Source organism: Zootoca vivipara, chromosome 1 (genome assembly GCF_965207765.1).
Source record: "Zootoca vivipara chromosome 1, rZooViv2.hap1.1, whole genome shotgun sequence".
In the NCBI taxonomy this organism is placed as follows: Eukaryota; Metazoa; Chordata; class Lepidosauria; order Squamata; family Lacertidae; genus Zootoca; species Zootoca vivipara.
This window is the reverse complement of record NC_142582.1, coordinates 85,951,859-85,978,289: the sequence shown is the minus strand read 5'-3', so window position 1 is coordinate 85,978,289 and position 26,431 is coordinate 85,951,859. Positions and strand designations below refer to the sequence as shown.

Genomic DNA, 26,431 nt, shown 5'->3' with positions numbered 1-26,431 from the left:
GATAACTGAACTGGAGGATCTGCTGCAAGATCCACCTTTAGTTGCAACCCTATGCACAGTATCTTGGATGTACGGTATGTCCCATCATTACTTCTTTCTTTCTGTATAACACTGGGATATAGAGGCATATCAGGCCCTTTGTGAGCTAGCTTTTCCTTTTCAGCACTCATGGGAGCAGGGTATCTTAGTTAAAACAGAAGACCTGCCAGGAATCAGCCACAGAAAATCCCAGTGGAAGCTTTGAGCCGAAAGGATCACTTCACAGCCAGGTTGGTGACAGCAGAAGTTTCACACATGCCACACAGCTTGTTGCAGCCAGCCAGTATTGCTGAGATAACATTGTCATCTCTTCACTGGAGCAGGGCAATGCTAAGGCCTTGGGGAAGAGTAGGGTGGGGAGTGAATAAAATTCTAAAAGAAAAGAAAGGAGGGAGGAAGGAAGGAAGGAAGGAAGGAAGGAAGGAAGGAAGGAAGGAAGGAAGGAAGGAAGGAAGGCCTTGGAACTACAGAATGCTAATATCAGCCCTGAGTGCTCCCTGGAAGGACAGATCGTGAAGCTGAGGCTCCAATACTTTGGCCACCTCATGAGAAGAGAAGAATCCTTGGAAAAGACCCTGATGTTGGGAAAGATTGAGGGCACTAGGAGAAGGGGACGACAGAGGACAAGATGGTTGGACAGTGTTCTCGAAGCTACGAACATGAGTTTGACCAAACTACGGGAGGCAGTGCAAGACAGGAGTGCCTGGCGTGCTATGGTCCATGGGGTCACGAAGAGTTGGACACGACTAAACGACTAAACAACAACAACAAATATCAAGGTGAAAACACTCAAGAAGCACACCATATCCTGAAACTCTGAACCAAAACATCCACATCCTGCTAAATAGGCTTGATGATGACGAAAAACAGACTCTCAAGCCCTGGGGCTTTTCTCCCATCTTGCTGCCTGGTGGCTCAATCAAAGGCCGGAAGATTCTGCTGTCACTACAATTATTTTTACTCCAAAATGACCCCCGGTTCCTGTACCCCAACCAATGTTTCTACAAAATAATCTAGAGGAAATTAAGAAATCCCACAATCGTCTCTCAGCTGACACAAAAAACTCTCAACTGACAAACATGTGTAAAACTCTTGGTGTTCCTTTTGAATAGGTAGATGCCTCAGGACAGGCAGTGTAATTCATTGTGCTCTCACCAAGGATGTGACATTTCTTAGAAAAATCAAGGAATACGAACGTACAAAAGGAATTATTTTCCTTCAAAAGATGCAGAAACTGGGCTCACAAAAGAAAGTATTTCAGTTCAGGCCTTACAGCGATAACCATAAGGATGTAGACCCCAGTTTGCGTCTTTAATGTTTACAACTGACACCCTAATTTTACTGAGTTTGCTGTGAAACATCACTGGTCCTGCGTGCCATTGTCTGCTGCTGAGCTAGTGGCTGCAGTACTACTTTTTCACCATCTGCAATGATGGCAGCAGAGACCTCCCTCTTCTGGCTACTGTCACAAAGGTACAGTACAGAGAATAAAACACTAGGGTCTAACTCAGTGGTGGCCAAACTTGGCCCTCCAGCTGTTTGGGGGCTACATTTCCTGTCATCCCTGACCACTGGTCCTGTTAGCTAGGGATGATGGGAGCTGTAGTCCAAAAACAGCTGGAAGGCCAATTTTGGCCACTCCCCGGTTTAAAAGGAGCACCCTGGTGCCTTAAATGGAACACCGAGGAGTGTGCCATGTGCTCTGACCCTCTCACCCTAGAAAGATTATAGCAGCCTCCAAAAGAAATCATTGCCAACCCCCAGAGCTTAAGATAACCACTGACAAAATAAAACTTAAGAGGGATTGGGGGGGGGAAAACATTTTTCAAGCTATGCCTCAGCTGTTTCCCACTCCATGTCTTGCCCCCCTTGGGATAACGATATGTCTAGCTATGACTGTCAAAAAGAAAAACAGAATAGCAGCACCTGAAAATGTCTTCCTCTCCTGCATAAGCTTTTCAGAGACTCTAGGGAGTATTCAGCTTGAGCAGAAAACCCTTCTGGAATTTCATATCCTTCCTTTAGGAGTGTTAGAGAAATGCGACTCCACTTTCAGAAAGTCTTGATCTATCTGAGCACACCGGCAATCATTTACTCGTATTCTATGGCAATGTTACATTCACAGAAACAATCACATGTTTGTTTCACCAGAGCACCACAGCCAAGAGAGGATGCAGAGGCTCATCAGATCAAGAACTGGAGAGTCAGGTAAAAGGGGTGATGAGGTGGGGGTGGGAAAACACCGTCGATAAATATTTTTTAATGTTTTTAAAAGCAGAATGAGTAACCTTTCATCATTACTTTGTGGCTTCAGACTCTGAAATTTTAAGTACATACAAAGTATTTCATGGGCAGGGGTGGCGGTGGTGCGTGCTTAGCATACAAAAAGTTGTCTGTTCAATCCCCAGCATCTCCAGGTAGGACAGGGGGTGTCCCCCTCCGAAAACTGGGCTAAATGGACTCATGGTGCAACTTAGGAAGGCAGCTTCCTTCATTCCCATGCAATTTATGCTTATTCTAATGCTTGCACTGAAGAGGTGCTCAAATGATTACCCCATCTGGGTCTTCTGGACCCCTTTAACAGACGAGGCACCTTTCAGTGAAGGTAGATTTTGTAATTGGGATATAGCTGCTACTCATATATAGGGCTCAGTCTAAGTCCGACTTGCTGAAGCAGCATCAAAGGTCTGTGTTCTGTTACTATCCAGTCTGGACCCTGCACAAGATGAGCTTGTCTCTCTGCAGAGCAGAACAGAGCCTCCTTGATTCCAGCAGTGAGCGAATATGCATTTGACAGAGGTTCAAACCACATTTTGAGTGCTAATATTGTTGTGGTTCTTGTGGTTATTTTAGTTGGGATCTTTAGCGATTATCTTTGTGTTACATGAGGAAATGATATTTTTGTTCATTAGTCATGAATCACGAAGGAATACTTTTAGTGTGTTATGATTGATTTTAAATGTATTTCCATGAACTGCATGAATTTATTTCATGTATATGATTCTTATTGCTACAACTCGCTTTCAGGTCCTGATAGGAAGCAATGAATAAATCAAATAAATACTGACTTCCCCCTTTCTTTCTTATTTTTTCATTTTTAACACAAAGCAGACTCTTAAGTTGGAGCTGGAGAAGGGCAAATGGGAAGAGGTTGATTAAGCCTGTCTTCTTTAGTCCTTTTTCTGCTCAAAATCCGCCTTCTCCAGTCTGTTTCTCCACCAATTTAGCAAAACATACAAGGACCTTGTAGGTTCCCCAAACCTTTCCAACTATGGGTAAAACAGTCACTGTGAAAAGGCAGTTTTTAGCTGAGAAACCAAACGGAGAGGGAAGCGTTAAGTTGCCTCTTCCTGCCCATCCATTTTTCCATCTCAGAGAGCTGTACAGAGCATACGGTTTGCACCTTCCATACACAAGTTGCTGGATGATTCTCTTCTTCATGTCTTTGCTTACAGAAGAATTCTGATGGGAAGTAGTGAGGAATGTTAAGAATCCCAACAATGTTCACTACACAGACAGCCACCTGTGCCACACACAGCATGGCATTTCCCCACTTGGCTGGGTTTTTTTCTTCTTCACAAGCTGTGACCTCCCTTATCCCTATTGACCTAAAGACAAACACTTCATTCCTGCAATTCCCCATTATTCCAGCTTGCAGGCTTGAGCAGTCACAGCCTCATTTTTAGGACGCTAAATTGTTTAATGCATTCATGGTGCCCTTCACATTGTCTGTCTTATCTAAACGAAGGGCTAAAAGAGGCAAGACAAAATTCTTATTCCTCTCTCTAAATCCAAATTCTTCTTTATTCAGTCTGCTTGCTCTCTTTTAAAATGAAAACTGCATTTTTTTCATATTCTGCACCAGGGGTAGAACACAGCCTAAAATGCCCACAAAAGAATCTGTTTAAGCCTTAGGAAAGAATTCATTTAGGTTTAGGCTTTAAACCCCCCCTCCCCCCGCTATATCTGAAAGTGAGGGGATGAAATAAAGAGATGATTCTCAAAAATAAGAGAAGTGCTCATCAGTGGAGATAATCAGAGGAACAAGGCACTATGGAGAACACCAAGCCTTCTTGTGAAAGAGCTTCATAGTGAGAAGAGCACTTTATATGTAAGAGTTTCTCCACTATTTGGGCTGTCGAGAAGAGTAAGAAGAGAAGCACCAATTCCCTGCCTAAAAACCTGTTGCTTTAGGACAAGGATGGGGAACCTGTGACCTTACAGATGTTGTTGGACTTCCATCTCCCATCAGCTCCAACCAGCATGGCCAAGGATGATGGGAATGTAGTCCAGCGACATCTGTAGGGCCAGAGGTTCCCCACCCATGCTTTAAGATTTTTGTCCAAACCTGTGATACATTAAAATAATGTATGAAGAAATATGAAAGGTAAGGAAGAGTAAAGCTATTATTGTTACAGCACTATGTAACTGTTATTTCAGTTATTTCAAATACAGCCTTGATGTCATGCACAATTTAACATGGGGCTGGATCAAACATGCCAAATCCCATCCACACTAGTCATCCTTGAGAGCAGAATTTCATTTAGATTTGTTGGTGCATATTCCCCATAAATTAAGTTTGGGTTCAAGAATCTTCATCCCTACAGGAACAAAAATTAACTACAAAGATAAACATAACTACAGGTGTGATAGGCATGTTTGGATCAGCCACCTTGTTATACAAACAATCATCAATCTCCAGGCCAGGAGACTTGTTCACAACAATGGTAAAAGATTCAGGTCTGACACAGAAATAATAAAAAATAAAAATAAAACATTGTCCAGTAGCACCTTATAGACCAACTAAGTTGGTTCTGGTATAAGCCTTCGAGTTTCCTGCAACACCTCTTCTGTAGCTTTTCAGTGCATGGCCTTTCTCCACTCTAATTACTCAACCAAATTTTCAGTCCAGTCCCTACTCTCCATTAGACATCAGACTAGATCCTGAATAAAGGCAAAGAACAGGACTAAGAGACTGGTAAACTACAGTGGTACCTCAGGTTAAGTACTTAATTGGTTCCGGAAGTCCTTTCTTAACCTGAAGCGTTCTTAACCTGAAGCACACTTTCCCATTGAAAGTAATGGAAAAGTGGATTGATCCGTTCCAGACGATGAAAAATACCCCCTAAAACAGCAATTTAACACAAATTTTACTAACAAGACCATTGAGCCATAAAATGAAGGCAATAATCAATGTACCGGTACTGTACTATAAAATAAATAAGACAGTATCCTAGATGAAAAAAAAAAATCCTAAAATGCACTGATGATAGTCATTGTTTGGATGGGGGGGCTTTTATCAATTTCTGCAGTCACACAATCAACCAGTAGCCGAACTGGGCTCCACATGATCCCTAAAACAATGGCATACGGCAGAGTTCCCCAGAAGTCCCCCAAACGAAGGAGCAAAGCAGAGGCAAAGGCACAGGGCAGACTCACATAAACAAATCCCAAAATCCCTTGCAGAATCCCAAAATTCTCTACTCCCACTCCCCCAGCTGGGGGTGGGGCAAGGGTTGGTAAAGGGCTTTTCGGCCCAGGCTCATCTTTGTTTTCTTAACAGCTTCACTGCTCTTGGTCTTCATTAGGTAAGTGTTCCTTACCTAACTTTGGGGCTGGGATGTGACCTGCTGGGCATCCTGTGGATGTTAGGGCTTGGCTCCATGCATTTGCGGAGGCCTCGGAGAGCTCCCGCTGCTGCAGCCCAGTCGCGGAGCCTCCGTAGGCCCCGCAGATGTCTGGGCTTGGCTCTAGCGAGGCCTCCGAGAGCTTGGAACACTCACTTCCGGGTTAAAAACATTTGTAACCCGAGAAAACGTAACTCGAGGCATTCGTAACCAGAGGAACCACTGTACTCAAAAGGAAATCCTATTGATTGCAGCCTAAATGTCATGTGTCATTTGTGTACTCCAATGCTATGCTTTGCCAGTTAAGTACAAACCAACTTGGAAACCATAATTTTCATGGGTCAGATTTGGCATGCAATTTATACACTTCTCACACACATAAGCCTCACTGGGTCAAATTCAATTTTGTCAAAAATAAAGTCAGCTTCTTTGAAACCCACAGGACCTACTAGGTGTGAACTTGCAATAGGACTGGACAGTTCTCACAGAAAAGGAAGCAATAGTTGGCTGCATATATTTCTAATAGAGTTGAGCTGGACTTGGCAGTTCATTTAAGTGCAGGTATGTTATATGTATGGGCTAATATGATATTTGCTGTCACAACATAGTCAGCATTGTGTTCTTTCCCATTCTGTGTTTGTCCTTCCTGTTGCTCTGATCCACTTTCAGACTAAGTTTGCTGTACTAGGTAGTGATGTACAGTACTTACTATTCAGTGAAGAATCTGGCAACACCATATTGACTAATATCTTCTCTGCTTTCCAACAGCTGGCTCACTGCATCTTCCATATATGTGAGGACATGTTGTTGAGCTGAAAAATAGGGAACATAAGGAAACTGAAACATGCAGGCTTGTGCAAGTCCACTGATTTGTGTGTAGCACTCAATCTTCCAATGTACAGTACAAAGCATGGATGTGTCAGTTACTATGGTCAGAACAATGTGCGAGCAGAGCCTAGATAATGAAGGAGGAGGTGTACACAAGGTGAACTTAACCTTTATTATTGTACAAGTCTCCCGTAAGTATACTTCCAGGTAGTCTGAAAGAAAGGTGCCTCCATTTTCAGAAGAACTGAGAATATGGGTGATATCCAAGTAAGTCATACTCAGAGCAGGCACATTGAAATCAGTGGGCTTAAATCCATTTATTTCGAGGAGTATGACTAACCTTGGATATAACCCTATGGCTTAAAATAGTGGTTGGCAAACAAAGTCTTCAGGACAGTACAACCCACAGCAAACTTCTCCTTCTAAGAGATCCCAAAGGGATGTTTTCTCAGGGGCAGTTGGGTATCCATCAAAGTAGCATTTATAAAAGTTGACACATTAGAGTCCAAATGGCTAAGCAGAACTGTACATTTTCAAGACTGCTGGTATAAGGGTTGTTAGAGCTTGACAAAGGACACTATTCATTTGCTGTAGAGTTTTTGGACAAGGACAACTTGGTGAAAAGCTTTAGCAACTTTACTGCTTTCACAAAAGGCCACACAAGTGGAGGGATATTGGCATAGATCTGTCCTTCTTTCAGCCACTTTTATGCCAACAACAAACAGAGGGCTTTTCCTGAACTGCTTTAGTGTTGTTCTAGCAGTACATCTGCAGTAATGTTCATCTCCCCATCTAAGAAAAAGGGTGGCGTTATTCCTCCAACCTAAGAATAAGAAAGTCCATTCTTTATGCACACAGGTCCATCCTTAAACTATAGCTCAACAGTTCCAGTACAAGGTTGTCAAATGAAACTGGACGGTATGGTCATATTTAGAATCTTATCTGGGATAGTTGTCCTTATCCTGCAAATGAGCAGCTTCAGAAAGTGGTAAGGGATAAAAGGGACATCCACCTAGAGCACCTTATCAGCTGAATCAACCCTGGCAATCAATGGGCTGACAGATGTTACAGGCAGATAATTCTCACATCCAGATAATTTCAGAATCAGATGATTGCTGGCTGATGTAGACAAGTTTATTACCAACAGCATAGCTTTATACATGCTAATAGTACAAAAAGTTACCAGCTACTTTTTCACCCTGTACAGTGTTGACAGTCAAATGGAATTTTTTCATCTAAAATTATTTGGGGAACTTTACAAATTTAACTTTTGGAAACTTGCATTTCTGATATGTTTTAACTCCTCACTTTTACATTGTCTTGGGATTTGAGTGAGAAAGAGTTCTATTGTAACAACTGTTACAACAGGCCCAATTCAAAGTGCAGCTTGGGGTCAGGTTACCTTTTTTAAATGTACTTTTTATTAAATATTTCTTGAGACATTAGTGTTACATTAGGAAGAAAAGGGGGAAAGAAGTGGAGGGGCCATGGTGAGTGGGGGTGGAATCGGGTGGTGATGTTTCTATTTTACTTAATGTATGTGTGGGGTTTTGTGTCAGCATCGCTTGTGCGGGTTCTCTTTACTATTCGCTTGTGTTTCTTTGGTGGTGAGAGGTTGGGGTTGGCCAAAGGTGTGGTTCCTTGTTTGTGATTGGCTGTGGTGAACTTTGTTTTCATGTGTGAGTGGGGTGGGTGGGTGTTTTTGAATCAGGTTAGCCATATTGATTCATATGCTGTTGGTGGATGCTTGTCATTGTCCTGTTGGGCTGTGTATGTGATAAAGGGGAGCCATACCGGGTGAAGGCGTCTTCTTCCATTTGTCCCCATGTCAGTTTATTGGTTCGTTTTTCTAATAAGGCTGTTTCCCATACTATTTGGTACCATTGGTCTATGCTTACTCCTGGGGGGTAAGGTTACTTGAAGAATCGCCTCCACCCACATGTACCTAACAGGACTAAAACCGCGTTATGCGGCCCTTCTGCAGGTATTCCTGTATTTTTGTATACAACTGTTTTTAAAATGCAGATTTCTTATATATATATATATATATATATATATATATATATATATATATATATATATATATATATAAAGAACTGTATTCCCTAAGAAAACAGCACAAGGAAACTTACTTCTCGGTTAAGAATGGCTGGTGATACATTTGTTCCTTGCCATCTTACTGCGGACTATATCCCCACCCAGACTTTCCCCAACATCCAGTCTGACTCAGAAGACCCACAGTTCTGCAAGCCACTGTAGTTGTGCATGCTAACCTCTTCCACCCACACATGGTACTTATAATGGAAAGCTCTTTCATCTTGTCATAGCTGACAGGTGGGAAGGCAGGGCAGGTGGACCCAAGGAGAAGCCTAGAGAAGACGATTTGCTAGTGGGCACTATGATTAAAACTTCAGATGAGGTCTGATTGTTATCAGGGACTTTTTCTGTCTAGAACATTATTTAGCACAATGGCAGAATGGGTAAAGTACGCCCTGGAAAATACCTTGCAGCTGGTGGTAAGACTGTGAGCCAGAGGTTCAAAGATTTTATCTGGCAATAAAAGATACAGGGCGTAGCTTTATTTAATTATTTTAATGCAAAGGAATAAATTTTTTAATTTATGTGAGTGATTAAAGAAAAATAACTCCACGCACCTGTGATGCCTCAGGGAGGAACGAGTCGTGCAACTCAGTCACACTCCTAAGTTAACAGCAACCAGGTTATTTTCTTCTCCTCCTCCCTCCCTCCCTTTCCCCTGCGTGCCCAAGTGCTGTGCTCAGAGATCTCCTCCCAGAAATTGACTGAGCCAGCAACGGCACTCATTAAATCCGAATGCAACATGCTAGTAAAAAGTCCTCACCTCTCACCTAAGAACCTCTTACCCAATTACAACAGGCAGGGCTTCCCCCACCCCCGCTCCACACTTTGGTCATGAAGATGCTCTTCCCATTTGGTCTGGTCCTGTGCCCAATATCTGAACACAAGTTAACTGTTCACACACACACACTTAAAGTGTGGAACAATTGTTATCGAGCACCTTGTAATCTGCATCTACAAGATTACACTGTGCAATCCATATTTACAAGTTTATATATCACAAAGCAGTCTCATAATTCTGTAATAATGACAGCATTCATTGTTAGAAGGTATCTCCCAGCCAGCTGCAATTTCACAAGCAAACACATTTATTAGCTAAATGTTATAACAAATTCACTTGTTTTTATAAGGTTTTGAAGAATTAACTAACACTGAAATTCTTCTATCCACCTCTTTTGAAGTTTCCCTTTCTCTTTCTCTATTTTTTTCTTCCTTTCATGGGGTTATTAAAGATAAGTGGTTCATTTAAAGTAAGATGGTACAAGGTTAAAACAGTTAATCAACCAATGCAGATAACATATTCAAACATAGATATCTATACAAGAAAGGTCAGGTGAGAGAAAACAGGAAGGGTGGTGGGATGAAGCAGGCAACAAAGTTATCATAATCACCACTTAGGTCTTATCAGTGAGACATGGTTATTTGTAACATTTTATTTTCATTGCCTCATTAAACCACAAATCTCTCTTTTAAAAAGGAAATAAATATAGTATTAGCAAATTTAATCTGTGTTCTGATCAGAGTTCTAACAAGCATTTTATCACACTCCTGTGAAAGTTAAATCATTTTGGCACTGTGGGCAGACAATGGAAAGCTGATAAGAATCAAGTTCTAATACACAAGATCCAAAGGAATCAAATGGTTCTGTTGCTCCAGGGTAAATCAGTAACCAAGCAGATGGAGGCACATCAAATAATGATTGGCATTATGGCAAATGCAGTATAGTACTAGTAGTGCTGAAGCCGACAGAAAAGCAGCTGTACTGCCCCAGGAGGGGGGAAAACACACAATAAAAACATCAACCTTGGGGCAATACCTTTATTTGGAAATTGAAAATATCACAACATTGTGTAAAGGCTTTTGAGGTCTCCAGAATTCATCATCAGACTAGATGGTGAACAGGAATACCCATGGCAATGGTTGTTTTTTGTAATTACACAGATAGGGAAACAACCACTGTACCGTATACAGTATATTTGCTTCCCAAGAGTGTGACATGTGACGTGATTAACATCTAATACAGCCGAATTTTACCATCTGTTGCCTTACCCTGGACTTGCCCACATTTTAGAATTTTTTAGCTGTCAATCCGCTTTCCCCTATTTGAATTAGACCAGAGTAGTCCACAACTGCATGTATTTGTATTTGAATTTGTATATGAACAACAACCTTGGTCTTTCCTGTTCATACCAACAGGTATTTCTCCCTGCTTTTTAATTTGTTGGTTCTATTATGCTAATTAAGTAGCAACAGGGTATGCCCACATATAGCTGTGCGTGCACCTTGTTGTGAAAAAAATTCCCCACCCAACAGCTGTGCAAAAGCACACAGTCAAATCGGGCAGTTGTAAATTTGCTTGCGCAGTTTTCTGGTTTTGTTTAAACCTAAGGGCTCAAAAGCAAATATCTTGCCATATAATACAAGCACAAGAGTGTCACCATGCTATACTTTGCTTGGCCACACACAGGTGGTACTGTGAACTACAGTGAGACAATAGCCTTCAGAGAGCTGTGGGGCCTTCGCAGCAGTGTCTGAGGACAGCAAGCAGGGCCGTCTTAAGTGCCCCTGTCGCCATGGTGCACCGGATCTCTCCGGTGCCCTATGGCCCCCCTGTCACCATGGTGCGCCGGATCTCTCCGGCGCCCTTCCACCCCGTTTCCCAGCGCGGTGGGCGGGTGGGCGCGGTGCTGCTGCGCGGCGGGTGGGCGGGCAGGCACAGCGCGATCTCTCCGACGCCCTCCCGCCCCGTTTCCCAGCGCGGTGGGCAGGTGGGCGCCACGCGCAGCTGCGCAGCGGACCGGCCGGCCAGCGGGCGGGTGCAGCTCGCTGCGCCCTCCTGGCGGGCCGGCGCCATAGTGCCCTGCGCCACCGGGGGTCTATGTAGAGCCGGCCCTGGCAGCAAGTGGCCTAGGTGAGCCACAGAGGAATAGTCATGACAGGCCAGGCTCAGCAACTGTCCTGCTCTGATTGTTCACCTCACAGACGATGCCATTTCACCCTTCTCCTGTGAGCAGGACAGTTGCTGAACAGCTGGCCCGATTTGTCATGACTCTTCCTTTGTGGCTCATGTAGGCTGTCCGCTTCCCTTCATGGGAGAATGCATAAAGGGGGGGGTTCCTCTGTGGCTAATTTGAGCCCACTTCTGCTGCAGTTTCCCCCTTCCTCACAGAGAAGCTATAGGGGAATGGAGGCTTTGCAAGGTCCAATGGGAGAGGGGAGAGGGGAGAGGGGAGGGAGATATCTATCTCTCCTTTGTGCCTTTTAAGCCTTTCCTTTCTCCAGGTAAGAGCACTCTGTTAGTGTTCAGAGGTACTTGATTTTGAGGTTCTCCCACTCTCTGCCTCAGGTGTAAAGGGAAAGGTCAACTGGGTTACCTTAGGTTGAAAAATGGAGAGTAGAGGAGCAGGTAAAGGTAAAAGACCCCTGGACGGTTTGTTGTTGTTTAGTCGTGTCCAACTCTTTGTGACCCCATAGACCAGAGCACGCCAGGCACTTCTGTCTTCCACTGCGTCCCGCAGCTTGGTCAAACTCATGTTGGTGGCTTCGAGAACACTGTCCAACCATCTCGTCCTCTGTCGTCCCCTTCTCCTTGTGCCCTCCATCTTACCCAACATCAGGGTCTTTTCCAAGGATTCTTCTCTTCTCATGAGGTGGCCAAAGTATTGGAGCCTCAGCTTCACGATCTGTCCTTCCAGTGAGCACTCAGGGCTGATTTCCTTCAGAATGGAGAGGTTTGATCTTCTTGCAGTCCATGAGCCTCTCAAGAGTCTCCTCCAGCACCATAATTCAAAAGCATCAATTCTTCGGCGATCAGCCTTCTTTATGGTCCAGCTCTCACTTCCATACATCACTACTGGGAAAACCATAGCTTTAACTATATGGACCTTTGTTGGCAAGGTAATGTCTCTGCTTTTTAAGATGCTGTCTAGGTTTGTCATTGCTTTTCTCCCAAGAAGCAGGCATCTTTTAATTTTGTAACTTCTGTCACCATCTGCAGTGATCATGGAACCCAAGAAAGTAAAATCTCTCACTGCCTCCATTTCTTCCCCTTCTATTTGCCAGGTGGTGACTTAACCGTTCATTCAAATTCAAACTGTCAAATTCAAATATGGGGTGTGGCGCTCATCTCTGCTTTCAGGCCAAGGGAGCTGGTGTTAGTCTGCATACAGCTTTTCCACGTCATGTGGCCAGCATAACTAAACCACTTCTGGAGCACAGGACACCGTGACGAGTGCCAGAGTGCACGGAAATGCCAGTTACCTTCCCCCTGCAGCGGTACCTATTTATCTACTTACCCTGGTAGGCTTTTGAACTGCTAGGATGGCAGAAGCTGAGACAAAGCAACAGTAGTTCACCCCGTTACGCACATTTGGAAAGCCGACCTTCTGATCAGCAAGCCCAAGGGGGTTGTCAATGAAGGTTTTGTGCAAATCTGAGGGATCAATTCTTGGGCTGCGGCCCTCTCCATCTACTGTTTATTCTGTTATCACCAGGTTGGGCACTGCTTGGGTGAAGACAAAGGCCAAGTAGGTAGTTCCGCCTTCTCTCGTCACCCAATAGCATTTCTTCATCTTCTGCACGTAAAGGACTTACTACTACCTTGTTGCTTTGACCATAGCCAAAAAAGCCTTTAAAAATTATTTTTCACCTGTCTTGCAAATGTGGTAGAGCACAGTGGCGTCACAACGGGGGGTGGGCAGTGCACCCCAGGTGCCATGTCTGGGGGGGGTGACAAGAAGGCACCCTGTGGGGGCTCATGGCAGCGCGAGCAGCCAGCGCACCGCCACAGCCGCATGTGGAGGATCCTCCGTTTGCGGCTGCAGCCGGGAGCAGAGGATCCCGGCGTTGGCGGCAAACCACTATGTACAGCGCATGTGCGGCATCGCATGCATACTGCAAATGCGTCCTACGTAACGACGCCCCGCCCCGGGTGTCACGATGCCTTTGTTCGCCCCTGGTAGAGCATACTAAAGGGGCAAACACTACAAAGAAACAACTGTCGTGTAATGGGTGCTCCCAACTTTAAATGTAAAACAAGAAAATCCAACTATGAACTGAAAATCGTAATCATAATTTTCCTGACATTTTCCTTAACGAAAAAAGAAACCTACCCACTTAATAATCTGTCAAGTCCAGTGGGAGGTCAAAACACTTACAAGCTGCAGGAGGAGGTAAAAATAAAGCCAGCAAGCCCATTACATATTGCCATATCCCCTGTCTCTCCCTCACAGACATTTGGACTCCACTATTGTATGTCTGAGCACTTTCTGTTATGCTGCTCAGTAAGAAAACAAGAGAAAGTGCTGAGGATTATGAAGCAGTTATTACTGGAGCTTAAGCACATGCCGCTCCGCTGCAACTTTACTTACAGTGGAATCGTGTGTCTACTCAGAAGCAAGCCTCATTAATTTAATGGGACTTGCTTTCAGGAATATGGGTGAAGGATTACAGCTTAAGAGCTGTTGAGAGAACACTAAAAAGAGAAGTCAGAGATGGTGAACAACCACCTCAGAGATGGACAAGGGATGGCAATTCAAATCTCTCGTATTAAGTTCTAAAAGGTTTAAAACAGTATCACATAGCAAACAGCACTACTGTACTGCATACTGTATATAATCCTGTTTCCGATACTGGTTTTTGTTAAAGCCTAGCCATAAGAACATTTTCCAGCCTTTTCAAAGCTGCTACTGCAAAAGTCCTACATTTAGAACTTCATCTGTAGTTATCTTCAAAGCATATTTTATTAATTATGTTGCGGATAAAAACTGTACCAGATACATTTCCCACTTAAGCATATATTTTCAGGAAGAAACTCGTTGGCTGTTTCAAATAAAAGAATAACTTGGCTCTAGCATCTTGATACAGTACATGTTTCCTGGTGCCTAAAAGTGACAAGAGTGATTCATGAAACTAACATTTTGATTGCCAATCAAGTAACAGTTTGACAGCCACTGTTCTGCACAGTGTGTTTTTTGAGCAAGCGTAACAGACACACACACACACACACACACACACACACACACACAAAATGCAGGGACAAACTGGGTTACTGCATGTAAAATCCTATGTTCTGTCTACAGAGGTACAGTGGTTTCAATCACACAAAAGCACCAAACTATGCTCAACAAACATGTCTCTGTATACACACAGGGTGTTAAACACTGATCTCTGTCAATATCTGTATTGGATTTGAAATTGTTTACATAGATAGATGTTTTAACTGCTTTTATATAAAAGCTTTTGTTTCTATATATGCAATTGTTTTATAAGTTTTATTCTATTGTTAAATTGCTTTGTGTTGCTTCATATGAAATGATTTATACATGAAATTAATAATTGTCCTGTAAAAACTTTTTCAGCTATGAAAATCTTGATTTTTGTGCATTTATGTAGCAATCACATATAACCCAGTTGTTTTGCTTAAGCCTGCATAACAGCAGAGCACACAACTTTTTTTAAAAAAAAACCAACCCTATCCATTTAATATTCTGCAGTTTTTATGCCAAAATCTTAAAACTGTTTTTTAAACTCAGGGTGTCTGGAGGTTAGTGGAACATTACCCTCTGGTCAGTAGGCTGCTAAGCACACATTTATTATAATGCTTTCATTTTCACGGTACAGATTTCTTCCTTTAAATTGGGCCGTTTTTCAAGGTTTGTGACCTTATCTTCAAATGCCTGTAGCCAGGCTACTATAGCTGACACTCTAAAAACATGTCCTGCCACAATAGCTACAGTCCACTGAACTATTCAAGCTGTCAGCCAAGGGAGCGAGAGAGAAGACATGCACGTGAGGGCAGTTTTGCCTTGGCAGCGGATCCCATGCTGGCAAAGTTGAAGGTGCTGATAGTCAGGAACAAGCTGCGCTGCATAGTAAGACCAACCTTTGTTGGTTATATGCCTCACCAACCGCAATGCGGCTTACCTCTGAGTAAATATGTCCTAAAACATGTATTTTTAGAGCACTAAAAATATTTGACACAGTGCAAGTTTATCAGATTCACCATTTCCTGTTTCAGCCTGGGCTTTGGCTAGTGTTACAAGTTTTGAAAGCTAAACCCAGAATTGGGGGGATTAATTTGGTTAGAAGTCCCACAAGGCAAAAGATATACACACCTGGGATGCAGCTCTTAAAGAATATAAAACTTTATAGTTCAGTCTGTTTGCTTGGAAATATGTCCTCTGCATTTTAGGGAAACTGGTTTTCCCTAACAAGTGGTTGTGTGCTTGTGTCTGTAGTGGTGGTGTGTGTGTGTTTTGATTTTGAGGCTTTATGTCATAATTCCTAAAGCACTGGCCCCAGAGCAGACCTATGGGTTTCAATGGTAATAATTTGATATTTTTGCCTCCTCCAGTCAAACATTCTATCACGTAAAGCAAAAGTCATACCAAAACACAGGAGACTGAATTTCTGAGTATCTCCTACTAAAAATTGCTAGGGTCATTTTGTTTATAACCATCCCTTAAGACACCAGATACACAGACAGAATTATAAATTCATATTCTACTGAACTGATTCTTTCCAATTATGTCTTAGATTCATACCAGACAGCCCTAAAGATTATCCAGGACAAGACAGGCAAATAACCAAGACAAACAAAAGCTCAACTATTGTATGCTGCCAGGATCGATCCTGTCTGTTTTGCAGGGTTTGTTAACCTCAGTATCACTCAGTATCACTCTTCAGAAACTCAGGGGTGGGGTGGGGTGCTCCTACACTGTTTGGCAAATGTGCTGGTCTGGCACGTCATTCAGCAGATAGTGTTACAATGCAGGGTATATGCTGCTGATCTGAGACATGTGTTGTGAGGCTATGCAATCTGGCAGTATTTTACCACTAAGGACAACATGGGTCAAATGGAATCTAAATTAAGAACAAAAGAATCTCTCAGTCTTGAGCTCAACTGAAAACAAACACTTCTGTGTTTAGCTAGTAAAGCAATGCCAATGCACAACCTTTTACAGATAGCCCATCCAGATGCAACCATGCAGCCTGGTATCACCCCCCCCCTTTTCTGTGTGCTCAAAATCAATACTGGTTGGTTGCTCTCCTCTATGATGGGAGGAGGATGAGTAACTTCAAGTGTACCTTGCCAGTCAATATATGACGGCTGTGACACATTGTGACAATACAAGCCAGGGATGTCACCTTTTTTTTTTTACTGGCCCTGTTTTTTGCACTGGGCATGTCATTTTGGACTGGTACACTGCACCAAGGCGCTAACACTTTCCCCCTTGCCTTTTCTACTCAAATCATTATCTTAGGCCAAGGGTCTCCCCACATTTTTTTCAGTCTAAAACATCAGGAACATAGGGAGCTACACTGGCCTACCTAGCTCAGTATTGTCTAAAATGGTACAGAAATGGCACTCCGGGGCCTCTTCCAGCCCTACCTAGAGATGCTGGGGATTGAACCTGGGACCTTTTGCATGGAAAGCAGATGCTCTTCCGTTGAACCATGGCCCTTCCCGTATTCTCTTAGGAGTCAAGAGGACTGGATCCAAACTAAGTTAGTTGTATTTAGGACCCACTGAAAACAATGTGAGAACTCCAGTCCCGCTACTTTCAATGGGAACCAGGTGTGGCTAACCTACAGCACAATCCTATACATGTTTACTCAGAAGTAAGTCCCACTGGTTTTAATGAGCCCTATTAGCCCAAGGTATTTGGGCAGGGAGTTACAGTCTTAGTCTGGAGCCGATGCAGAATCTTTAAGTGTTAACTGTGAATGCAATATTAATTACTATGTTTCTTTCACTAAAGTACTTATTATTTCTAAACTCCTTGCCAACCAAATACTGTAGTTAAATGTATGAAGGCATGAGAGCAGGCAGGGAAACATGAAAGAAGGAACAGCTAGAAGAAAGAAAAAAGCATCAAACGCATCTGCAGTGCCCCAAGAGCTCGTTTTCATGCGCTGAGAGTCAAGGGCTCTCTGACTGGCAATGGCAGAACAGCTGCACCCCACAGCGCTTCCCTTTCGTAAGAGACGCCACAACTCTGGCATCAACCAGTCCCAGCCTTTACAAAACACAGACCTTCCCTGGCAGGGGGCTCATGTTCTCACATGTCCGCAGCTGGCACAAGATGAAGGGGGAAAGGATTCTGGTAGAGAGGGGAAAGAGAGGAACTTAGCTCAAGAGAGAAAATAATTAAAAGTTTCAAAATCGCTCTCAGAAGAGTAAGCCCTCCATTAGACCTGGAGTTGGAAAAGAGCTTCACTGAAAGGGCAGCACTTCGTCAAAAGAACCAAGAAATCAAAGCTATGAAGCACATTCAGATATGGTAGAGCTTTGAACTGGGGAAGTTCCTTGTGGAACAGCCATACACTCAAGCCGCTCTACCTCAGCCCCACATCTAAAATGGGGAGATATTGTTGGGCTGCTACCATACAGAATGGTTGTAAGGATTACTGAAGAATACATTGACCACAGCAGGTTTTAAGTTGTGTCCCCTTGGCTTGTATTGTTTAATGCTTTCCAGCTGCTGGTTTGTTTGTTTTTAGCAACTACTTTTTAGTGGTCCTCTTGACGTATTAAGTTAATACCATTTTCTTATGATAGCTGGTTGCTATATGTGTTTTCAAATATTGCATGATTAAAAATACTGTATTGATTTCATTTCTTAATGAATCCATTTTTGAAATGCATTTCAAAAAGCAGGACATTAGCTTTAAATAAACAAACATACCTAGCATTAATTTCATTAATGTTTCTTCCTCTGCGACATCCTGAATTTTAACAAGTGGCTGAAAGTAGATACTCTTAGGCATACAAAAAGGGTTGATATCCTCATCTTCAACCCCATCTTTAGTCACTCCACATTAACTGTTGCTTTCATATCAAAATGATCCTGTTTTAAGTTTACATTCATTTTGCCTTTTCTGCAGTCTGCTTATCCCCTATAGGTCCTTCCTCACAAGTTGTTCCTGCTTCTCTATAGTAAATCTTCCTCAGTGGTGGCTTGGGCCCATTGAGAATGGTAACCAGGCTGAAGGGAGGCCAAGGGTAGGTGGAATCAGAGCCAATGACAAATGGAGCCTACCAATTCTAGTTTTGTCTAGAGCAGGCATCCCCAAACTTCGGCCCTCCAGATGTTTTGGACTACAATTCCCATCTTCCCCGACCACTGGTCCTCTTAGCTAGGGATCATGGGAGTTGTAGGCCAAAACATCTGGAGGGCCGCAGTTTGGGGATGCCTGGTCTAGAGATGTGAAGGCAAGGCACAGATCCATTCTTTAATAAATTTTTCAGGGGGAAAACGTTTTTTTTTAAAAAAAAAACAGCTAGCAAAAATGACAGCCAAAATGAGAGGGCAGATGAAACAAAATGTCTATAAAGAATGGGGAGTATTTTAAGAATATTTAAATAATAATAATAATAATATAAAAAGAACTCCACTGGCAAAACTAGACTGAGTCTGTTAGACCATCAATCGATATTACAAAGGTGACAGAGAATATGAACAGAAAAGAGAAAAAGGTAATATGGGAAAAAACATCGTGCGACATTACTTAATTAACAGAAAAGAAACAGCAAGCATAATTGGAGGTCAACGGAAAGTAGAAATAGTGTAAATAATAGAAACTGAAAGAAACAATGTGTATCTGTATTTGTATCAGTGTGTGCATTTGTGTGTTTTGTGTTTGTATTTGTGTGTTTTATGTTTGTTTATTCTTTGTAATTCATTTTAATCAATAAAGACATTACTAAAAAACAAAATTAAAAACAAAACAGAAAATTGGGGTAGGCCTGTTTGCCCTCCCCCATTTTTTAATGGTTTTACTGATCCCCCGCACCCTTCATCTCTAGTTTTGTCCCCATCCACCTCTCTGTTGAGTTCTACAAAGCAACACTGAGACTACAGAAGGGCAAGCTGACAGCCAGTGCCACCTCTAGGCTGCTTGTAAGTTAGACTGCTCGCAAGTAAGAATGCAGGCAGGGGCTGGCTGGCTGAGGCTAGACAGGGAATAGCAAAGCAGTGTCCCATTTGCCCTAATGAACTAGTATCCACTATTTCCCCATATTTAACAGACTCAACTTTCTGGGTCCATTATGCTTTGAATAAAGGCAGCTCTGTTCACGACATGGGGGCAGGGATTCAATGCTTTCATATAGGATGTCAGTCTCCATATTACAAGGGTAAGGAAGAAAGGTTCAGGACAGGTTGCACCACTCCCCATGCATCTATGCAGTTGATGGGGGCAACTGCATTACCAATAAGAAACAGTCGGGGTTTTTTAAAGCCCCTTGCTCTTTAACAACTGAAGATGAATGGCATAAATGAGAACACTGAAATCCAAACACAGGAAAAGCCTTGTTCGGTTAGCTCAGTTGGTTACAATGTGATGCTGATAATGCCAAGGTCACATGTCTGATCCCTGTATGGGTGCATGTTCCTGCATTGCAGAGAGTTGGACTAGTCACTAGATGATCCAAGAGGTCCCTTCCAACTCTATTACAGTATTGTACCATTCGGTATGAATGAGGTTCTAATGCAGACGTGTGTACAAGACCCAGGTGCCTCCATAGTCCAGGCACCTCCAAGTACAACCTTGATCTCTAGCCCCTGAAAATATTTCACAGAATGTGTAAGAAAAATATTGCAGCACAAACTGACACAGGGGGTGTTCACTACAACAGGGTTGGGATGGGGGTTTAAAAGGACCCAACCTGTTTGGTTCCTTCTCATGTGTGTAGCGGGGAGGGGGATGACTTAAAGACACTTCGAAGACAGAGGAGGCTGAGCTTGGAGTCTCTTCAAAGAACACCTGATACACAGCCTGGGGCAACAAACAGACTTCTGAATGAGATTAACATGATTTGGTTTCTCGAATCACAATTACCTGTAGTCTCACAGCCAGTTAATTCTATTAACAAGGCCTTGAGAAACACAATAAAGCACCTGGAGAAAGGCTGCTATTCTCTCCAAAGAATTTTGTTTAAACAAACCCACGTCAATGCCGAAAGAGATTCAAAAGCACTTTCCCAAACATTGCTTACTTTTACTGGATTTATATTAATCAAACAAACCCTTAGTCCACAGCTTTTGTGAAAATCATATAGCCGCTCCCCCACACCCCTGAAATAAAGTAACTCTTTAAAAAACCACATACCTGAGCATGATCTATAGTACAATACAGGGACGGGACAACCAACTTATTTTTTACTACAGCAGCAGCCTACTTTTGAGAGAACTGAACTTCCCAAATTCCACACAGAACAGAAATTTAAGGCAGGTAAAGGTCAACAGATTTTTCAAAGAAGTTTCCAAAAAAGTATGAATTTAAATGTAGGAGCACAAGTAAAAGGGATGAATGGGCTAAATAGGTTAGTAGATCAAATCCATCCATTATTTAGGAGATTATGACCTAGATTTAAATGTATAATTGAGAACTAAAAGCAGATATTCAAGTTTAGGTGACCAAAGGCCAAGATTTGTATAGCTGGGAGGCCTGAACTTCAACATGACATGAAATTATTATTGTCTCCTCCCACATAACACAACCCTAAGATCATCTTCCCAGGTGTCATGGCCAGATGAAGAGGGGAAGGCCAGTAGCTCAGTAGTAGAACATGCACTTTGTATGCAAAAGGTCTTGTGTTCAGTCCCTAGCATCTCCAGGTCGGGCTGGAAACGTCCCCTGCCTGAATCCCTGGAGAGCCAGTGCTAATAGTTTTGCTGACACTGAGCTAGATTGACCAGTGTTCTGACCTAATATAAGGCAGCATCCAATCACCCTTTAGGTGGGCGACTACTAGAGATTGAAGCTGTATTTTCAGTGGTGGTATCTTCCAATGAATGCCTTCATTGGAGAGGCTTGCCTGATGCCCAAGTTGTGGTCCTTTTAGCACCTTTTTATTTTCTAAAGCTTTTCAATCTTAATAAAAGTAATAATTATTGTTTTTTTTTTCACTGTAGCTTTCCTCTGACACTATTTTCACTCTGGTTTTATTCTCCTATTGGTTTTTAGTTTTACATTTGTGTTTTATGTCATAGTTTTATACTTTTAGTCTTAATTTTTCCTTGTAAACTGCTCAGAAAAGCTTTGTTTATTGGGTGGTATATACATGTTATAAATAAAACAAAAGGGTACATTCTTTTAAAAAATCAAACACACAGAATCATCATATGATGGCTGAGAAATTTGCTCTGAAATACTAGGGGGTAGGCAATCTGGCTTCAATTGCATGTCCAGTCAACAGAGTTCTTGGTTGGCCAAATCAAAACATCTGAGCCTTTGTTTCCCACACATAAGAAGTGGCATAACAATGACCAAGCCCACTGGATGGAGCAAGATAATGAGCATTCAACTAATAAAATTAGCCAGTTTTATACTGAGTTAAAGAAGATAACAGAGCTGGATGGTGCTTTCCCACAGACTGGCTTATCCAGTGCCTTCAAAGAAAGGATTTTCCTTATGGGGCTGAATGTTACTTATTTGCTTAAATGAGTAGATTTTGAATTGTGTTACTGGAAAACCAAGGGGTTATCTCCTGATAAGGAGCTTATCGGGAGTTCCTCAATGAAAAGTTCAGCAAGGACAAACAATTTTACCTATAAGACAGCTTGCACACTACTGCCAATCTGCTCCTGTAGTTTGTAGTCTCAGGGGAATATCGGGCTTGTTCTAACCTAAGAGAATTCTCAGTTCCATGCAGGATCAGCAAAGACCTGGCCAAAACCATACATGAGCAGAGTATACCTTTTTGATCATTCTGCTCAATCCTCTGCAATGTGCAGGAGTTCCTTGGCAGGGAAGCCAATGTGGGAAGGGTTCTTTGAATACAGAAAAATAAATAAATAATTGGTGGTTACATGCCAATTGTGATAAAAGAGATGTTTAAGAGACACACCTCACTTTCCTATTTCCAGTATACCATAGTCCAGTTTTAATTGTTGGGATTCAACAATCAAAGGAGGAACTATGCTATTTTGAAGCAGCAAAATGATGGTGACGATGCAAATACAGATTTTGTAGTATCTATAGCTGCCAAGTTATCCCTTTTTTTAAGGGATTTTCCCTTATGCTGAATAGGCTTCCTCGCGAGAAAAGGGAAAACTTGGCAGCTATGGTAGTATCTGAACTCAATGTTCCAGCAGGATTAAGTCCCTCATTGGGAGGCCTGTAGACCACATCAGTCCTTCCAAACGTCTCCTCTTCTTCCCTTACTTCCATTAATCTCATACTTTTGTTTGCTGTGATGCTTCCAGTAGCTGCTTACACCTCGCTCACTCAAGGTAGCATTCTGCAACTCATGCAGAAGTACTGTATATCGCACAACACATGCAGTTTCCTAAAGAAACACAGCAGCCATGACAGACATTGGTAGCCACCAGGTCATGAGAGATGAACTATTCCCAGAGCCTATTCTGCATGGAAGACCATTTCCCAAAATTTATTTGAACACTAGTTTAGATTACAGGATTACATGTGTATAACATCTCTGCTATCCATAGGCATATTTTGTACTGCAAATACTTTATCTTCCCTTGCTTTATACATTTCACACACACACTTTCAAGGACAGAAGTGTGCCAAATGACTGATGTGTATACTATGAGGCGAAAGCTGTGATCTTAAGATATATACAGTATACAGAATAAACCTTGTTGAATCCAGTGGGGTTCACTTCCAAAAAGCAGTGCATAGGACTGTGCTGTAAGGCAGTGTTTCTCAACCTTTTTTGGGCCACGGCACACTTGTTCTATGAAAAAAAATCCCGCAGCACACCAACTCTGTGCCGCCCTATATTTAGTTTGGAGGCGGACCCACCAGGCGCAGAGCCTGCGGAGCGAGCGGGGACACGTTAGACGGCACGCACAGACCCCAGGCGGGCAGACACGGGCGCGCAGCTGCCGCCGCCTCCCTCCCAGCCGCCCCAGGCAGCCGCCGCCGCTCTGGCCCGGCGAAGGGAAGCCCTGCGCAGCCTTCCCCGCCTGCCTCCTCCTCCCCAGCAAGATAATTTAGGAAAAGAAAATGTACTTAGCACATTTAATTTAAATATTTGCAAAGAGTATGTCACAGATTTTAAAAATTCTGAGTTACCTGTTTGGCGGAGGCTCTCCGCTCCCACTGCTCCCTCCCTCCCTCCTTTCCCGGCCATGTTTCCTCGTTAGCGAGCGGAGCGCTGAATGCCTGCGCGCAAGGGGAGAGCGGCGCTCTGGAGTTTGGCACCAGCAGCAGGCAAGCGAATCTTTCTCGCCGCCCCGGGAACGCGGGGATGGGCCGCCTGCATGCTTCTGCCTGTCCCCCGGGCAGCGGCAGCAGCTCCCGCTGAGACTGTGCAGAAGAAGCTCCCCCATTCCAGTGTTTGGCGCCGCGTCGTGACCCGGCCGGCTTCCTTTCCGGCGGGTCAGCGCTGCCTATTGGCGGAGGAAGCCGGCCGGGTCACGACGCGGTCAGCGACGTGAGAATGCAAATTGCCCTTCTCGTCGCGGAACACCAGCCAGTGTCCCGCGGCACAGTAGTGTGCCGCGGAACACCGGTTGAGAAATGCTGCTGTAAGGCACACTTATCTGGCAGCAAATCCCATAGAACACAACAGGACTTACTTTAGATTGTGCTACACAAATTTAAACCAGCAAGTTCAAATCTTACCTTAGCGACAAACTCACTAGATAGTCTTAGGCAAGTCACTATCTCTCAGCAGCCCATCCAGAAAATATTATAGTAAAAATAATACAGTTGTTGCAAATATTATTGAGATAATATATTTCTAGTTACAGGTAGGTAGCCGTGTTGGTCTGAGTCGAAGCAAAATAAAAAAATTCCTTCAGTAGCACCTTAAAGACCAACTAAGTTTTTTTGTTTTGTTTTTTGGTATGAGCTTTCGTGTGCATGCATACAAAAAAAAAACTTAGTTGGTCTTTAAGGTGCTACTGAAGGAATTTTTTTATTGAGATAATATATGTGAAACACTTGGGAACACCCAGAAAGTGCTACGTAAATACTGTTGTTATATAATCTCAAAAGTGCTAGAACACGTATTGGGGTTTGTTTGTTTGTTTAGTATAAAGAATCCTAACTTGATGCAAGAGGTTGCTTAGTTTAGCTTTGTTCCACCCTGATCAAAGGCATCCCTTTTCCAAAGGGATTGAAAAAATGCCCCAATGGGCATTCCTGGCCCATTGTGAACAACATTGAGTCACACACACCCCAACCCCGTTTTAAACAAGGTTATACTGAAACGTGTCTACAGTCCTTCCACCAGCCAACCCATTCACCGGTAATATTAACTGGCTAGAGAAGGAGATGAAAATCACCTTCTGTATTTGCATTACAAGCCTAAAGGATTTTTGCAGGTGTTTGAAATGGAAGACGACCAGCATTGTGTTGCTGGCTACGCCGGCTTTTGCTTTCAAGAATGAATGAACGCAGGTTTAAAAACACTGAAAGCAAGATGGGAAATCCCGCTGGCAACCGACTCCCACTTCAGGTAAAGCAGGAAACGCTGGGGGAGACTTTAAATCGCCTGCCCCACCCAAGACGCGCCGGGCAGCGGGAGGACGGGGCGGATCCCCCATTCATCCCCGTCTTCCTTCCAACCTGTGCCCGGGGGTCTTGGGGTGACCAATACCCCACCCACCCCAGTTAGGAGAAAAATGGGGCGGGCAGAAATCCGAAGAGCCTCCAGAAGGGAGGGGTGCAGGGAACCCGCCTGCCTCGACCGCGCCGCTCCCTCCCTTCCTCCCTCGGCTGCTGCAGGGAAGGCGTAGCGGAGGCCACCTGCTCCGCGTGCCGCGCCCGCCGGAGCCTCACCCAGATACTCGAGCCCCGACGGGGAGAGGCGGTCGGCGTTCAGCATCCTGTCAAACCTCCTCCCTTCTTTTTTCCCCCCACCGGTCTCTAGGACACCAGACGCTGCGGCCAGGAAAATTGTCTCCGGCCAGAAACAAGCTCCCTCGCAGCTAGGATCCCACTTGGAGGAAGAGGAACAGGAGCGGGGAGGGCGCGCCCGGAAACACCCCCCTTCGCGCTCCCCCGCCCCACTGTTTAACCAGGTGCCCAGTCAAGTGGCCTTTCAGAGCTGGGGTTGTTTGTTTGTTTGTTTGTGATTGCTATTAATAAAGGCGTCTGCAGAAGCTTCCAGGGTTAACTACTTGCTTTAGATAATACACTTCACCAGACCCCTTCTTTTGACGGGAGGAGCCGTCAAACAATTATTTTAATTGAACAGTGGAACAATCAAAATCTATAAACCACTTAAAGCAACAACTACAAAAAGGCCAAACATCACAATCAGAGCACAAATCATATTATATGATTAACAAATCAATACAGCGTTTATAACATATAATCCCATTTAACAACATTAACAAAATAGTAACAAAAAAAATGAACCAAGCACTTAATTTCATACACACTCTCCACACCCCCATGACTCAATATTTCACTCTGTTCAGCTCATTAAAATAAATACACAAAATGCCCATGGCAACTCCCTTCTGAAGGTTCCTCAGGCTAGAGGTGGGCTAGCACAGATGAGACCATCCACCACCTCATGGCAGAGAGAGTCACTTTCCCCTCACAGTTCTTCCTCTGGAAATAGCTCCCTTATGAAGGTTGAAGGGTGGGGGCAAGGAAGGTGGGAAAAGACATTACCTGCTGACCAGCACAGAGTCTGTGCATGTTGTTTAAGTAACTAGATTATTTAAACAACATGCAGGATGCAATAGCAGAAATAACAATGGAGCTTCACAGAAACACACCCCCCCCAATAATCTCCAGCTCTACCTAGGGATGCTCAGGATTTGGACCTGTGATCTTCTGCATGCAAAACAGAGGTTCTACTACTGATCAAGGTCCCTCCCTAATGTCTTACAGCAAATGTTAGAAAG

General features: G+C 43.4%; 1 protein-coding gene across 2 annotated transcripts in view; it reads right to left on the bottom strand.

Annotated features, from left to right (window-relative positions):
- Positions 1–26,431, bottom strand: part of CSTPP1 (centriolar satellite-associated tubulin polyglutamylase complex regulator 1) — a 135,854-nt gene that overhangs the window by 89,929 nt on the left and 19,494 nt on the right. Inside the window, exons 1-2 of one of the 2 annotated variants that reach the window (XM_035115058.3) lie at positions 25,353–25,523; positions 6,376–6,478 (exon numbers count right to left, since the gene is read on the bottom strand). In XM_035115058.3, the coding sequence (XP_034970949.2) occupies positions 6,376–6,478; positions 25,353–25,398 (149 nt within the window). In that variant the 5' untranslated portion in view covers positions 25,399–25,523. Of the gene's footprint in view, positions 1–6,375; positions 6,479–25,352; positions 25,524–26,431 lie in introns of those variants that run through there. The other variant, XM_088654181.1, reaches the window with a different exon arrangement.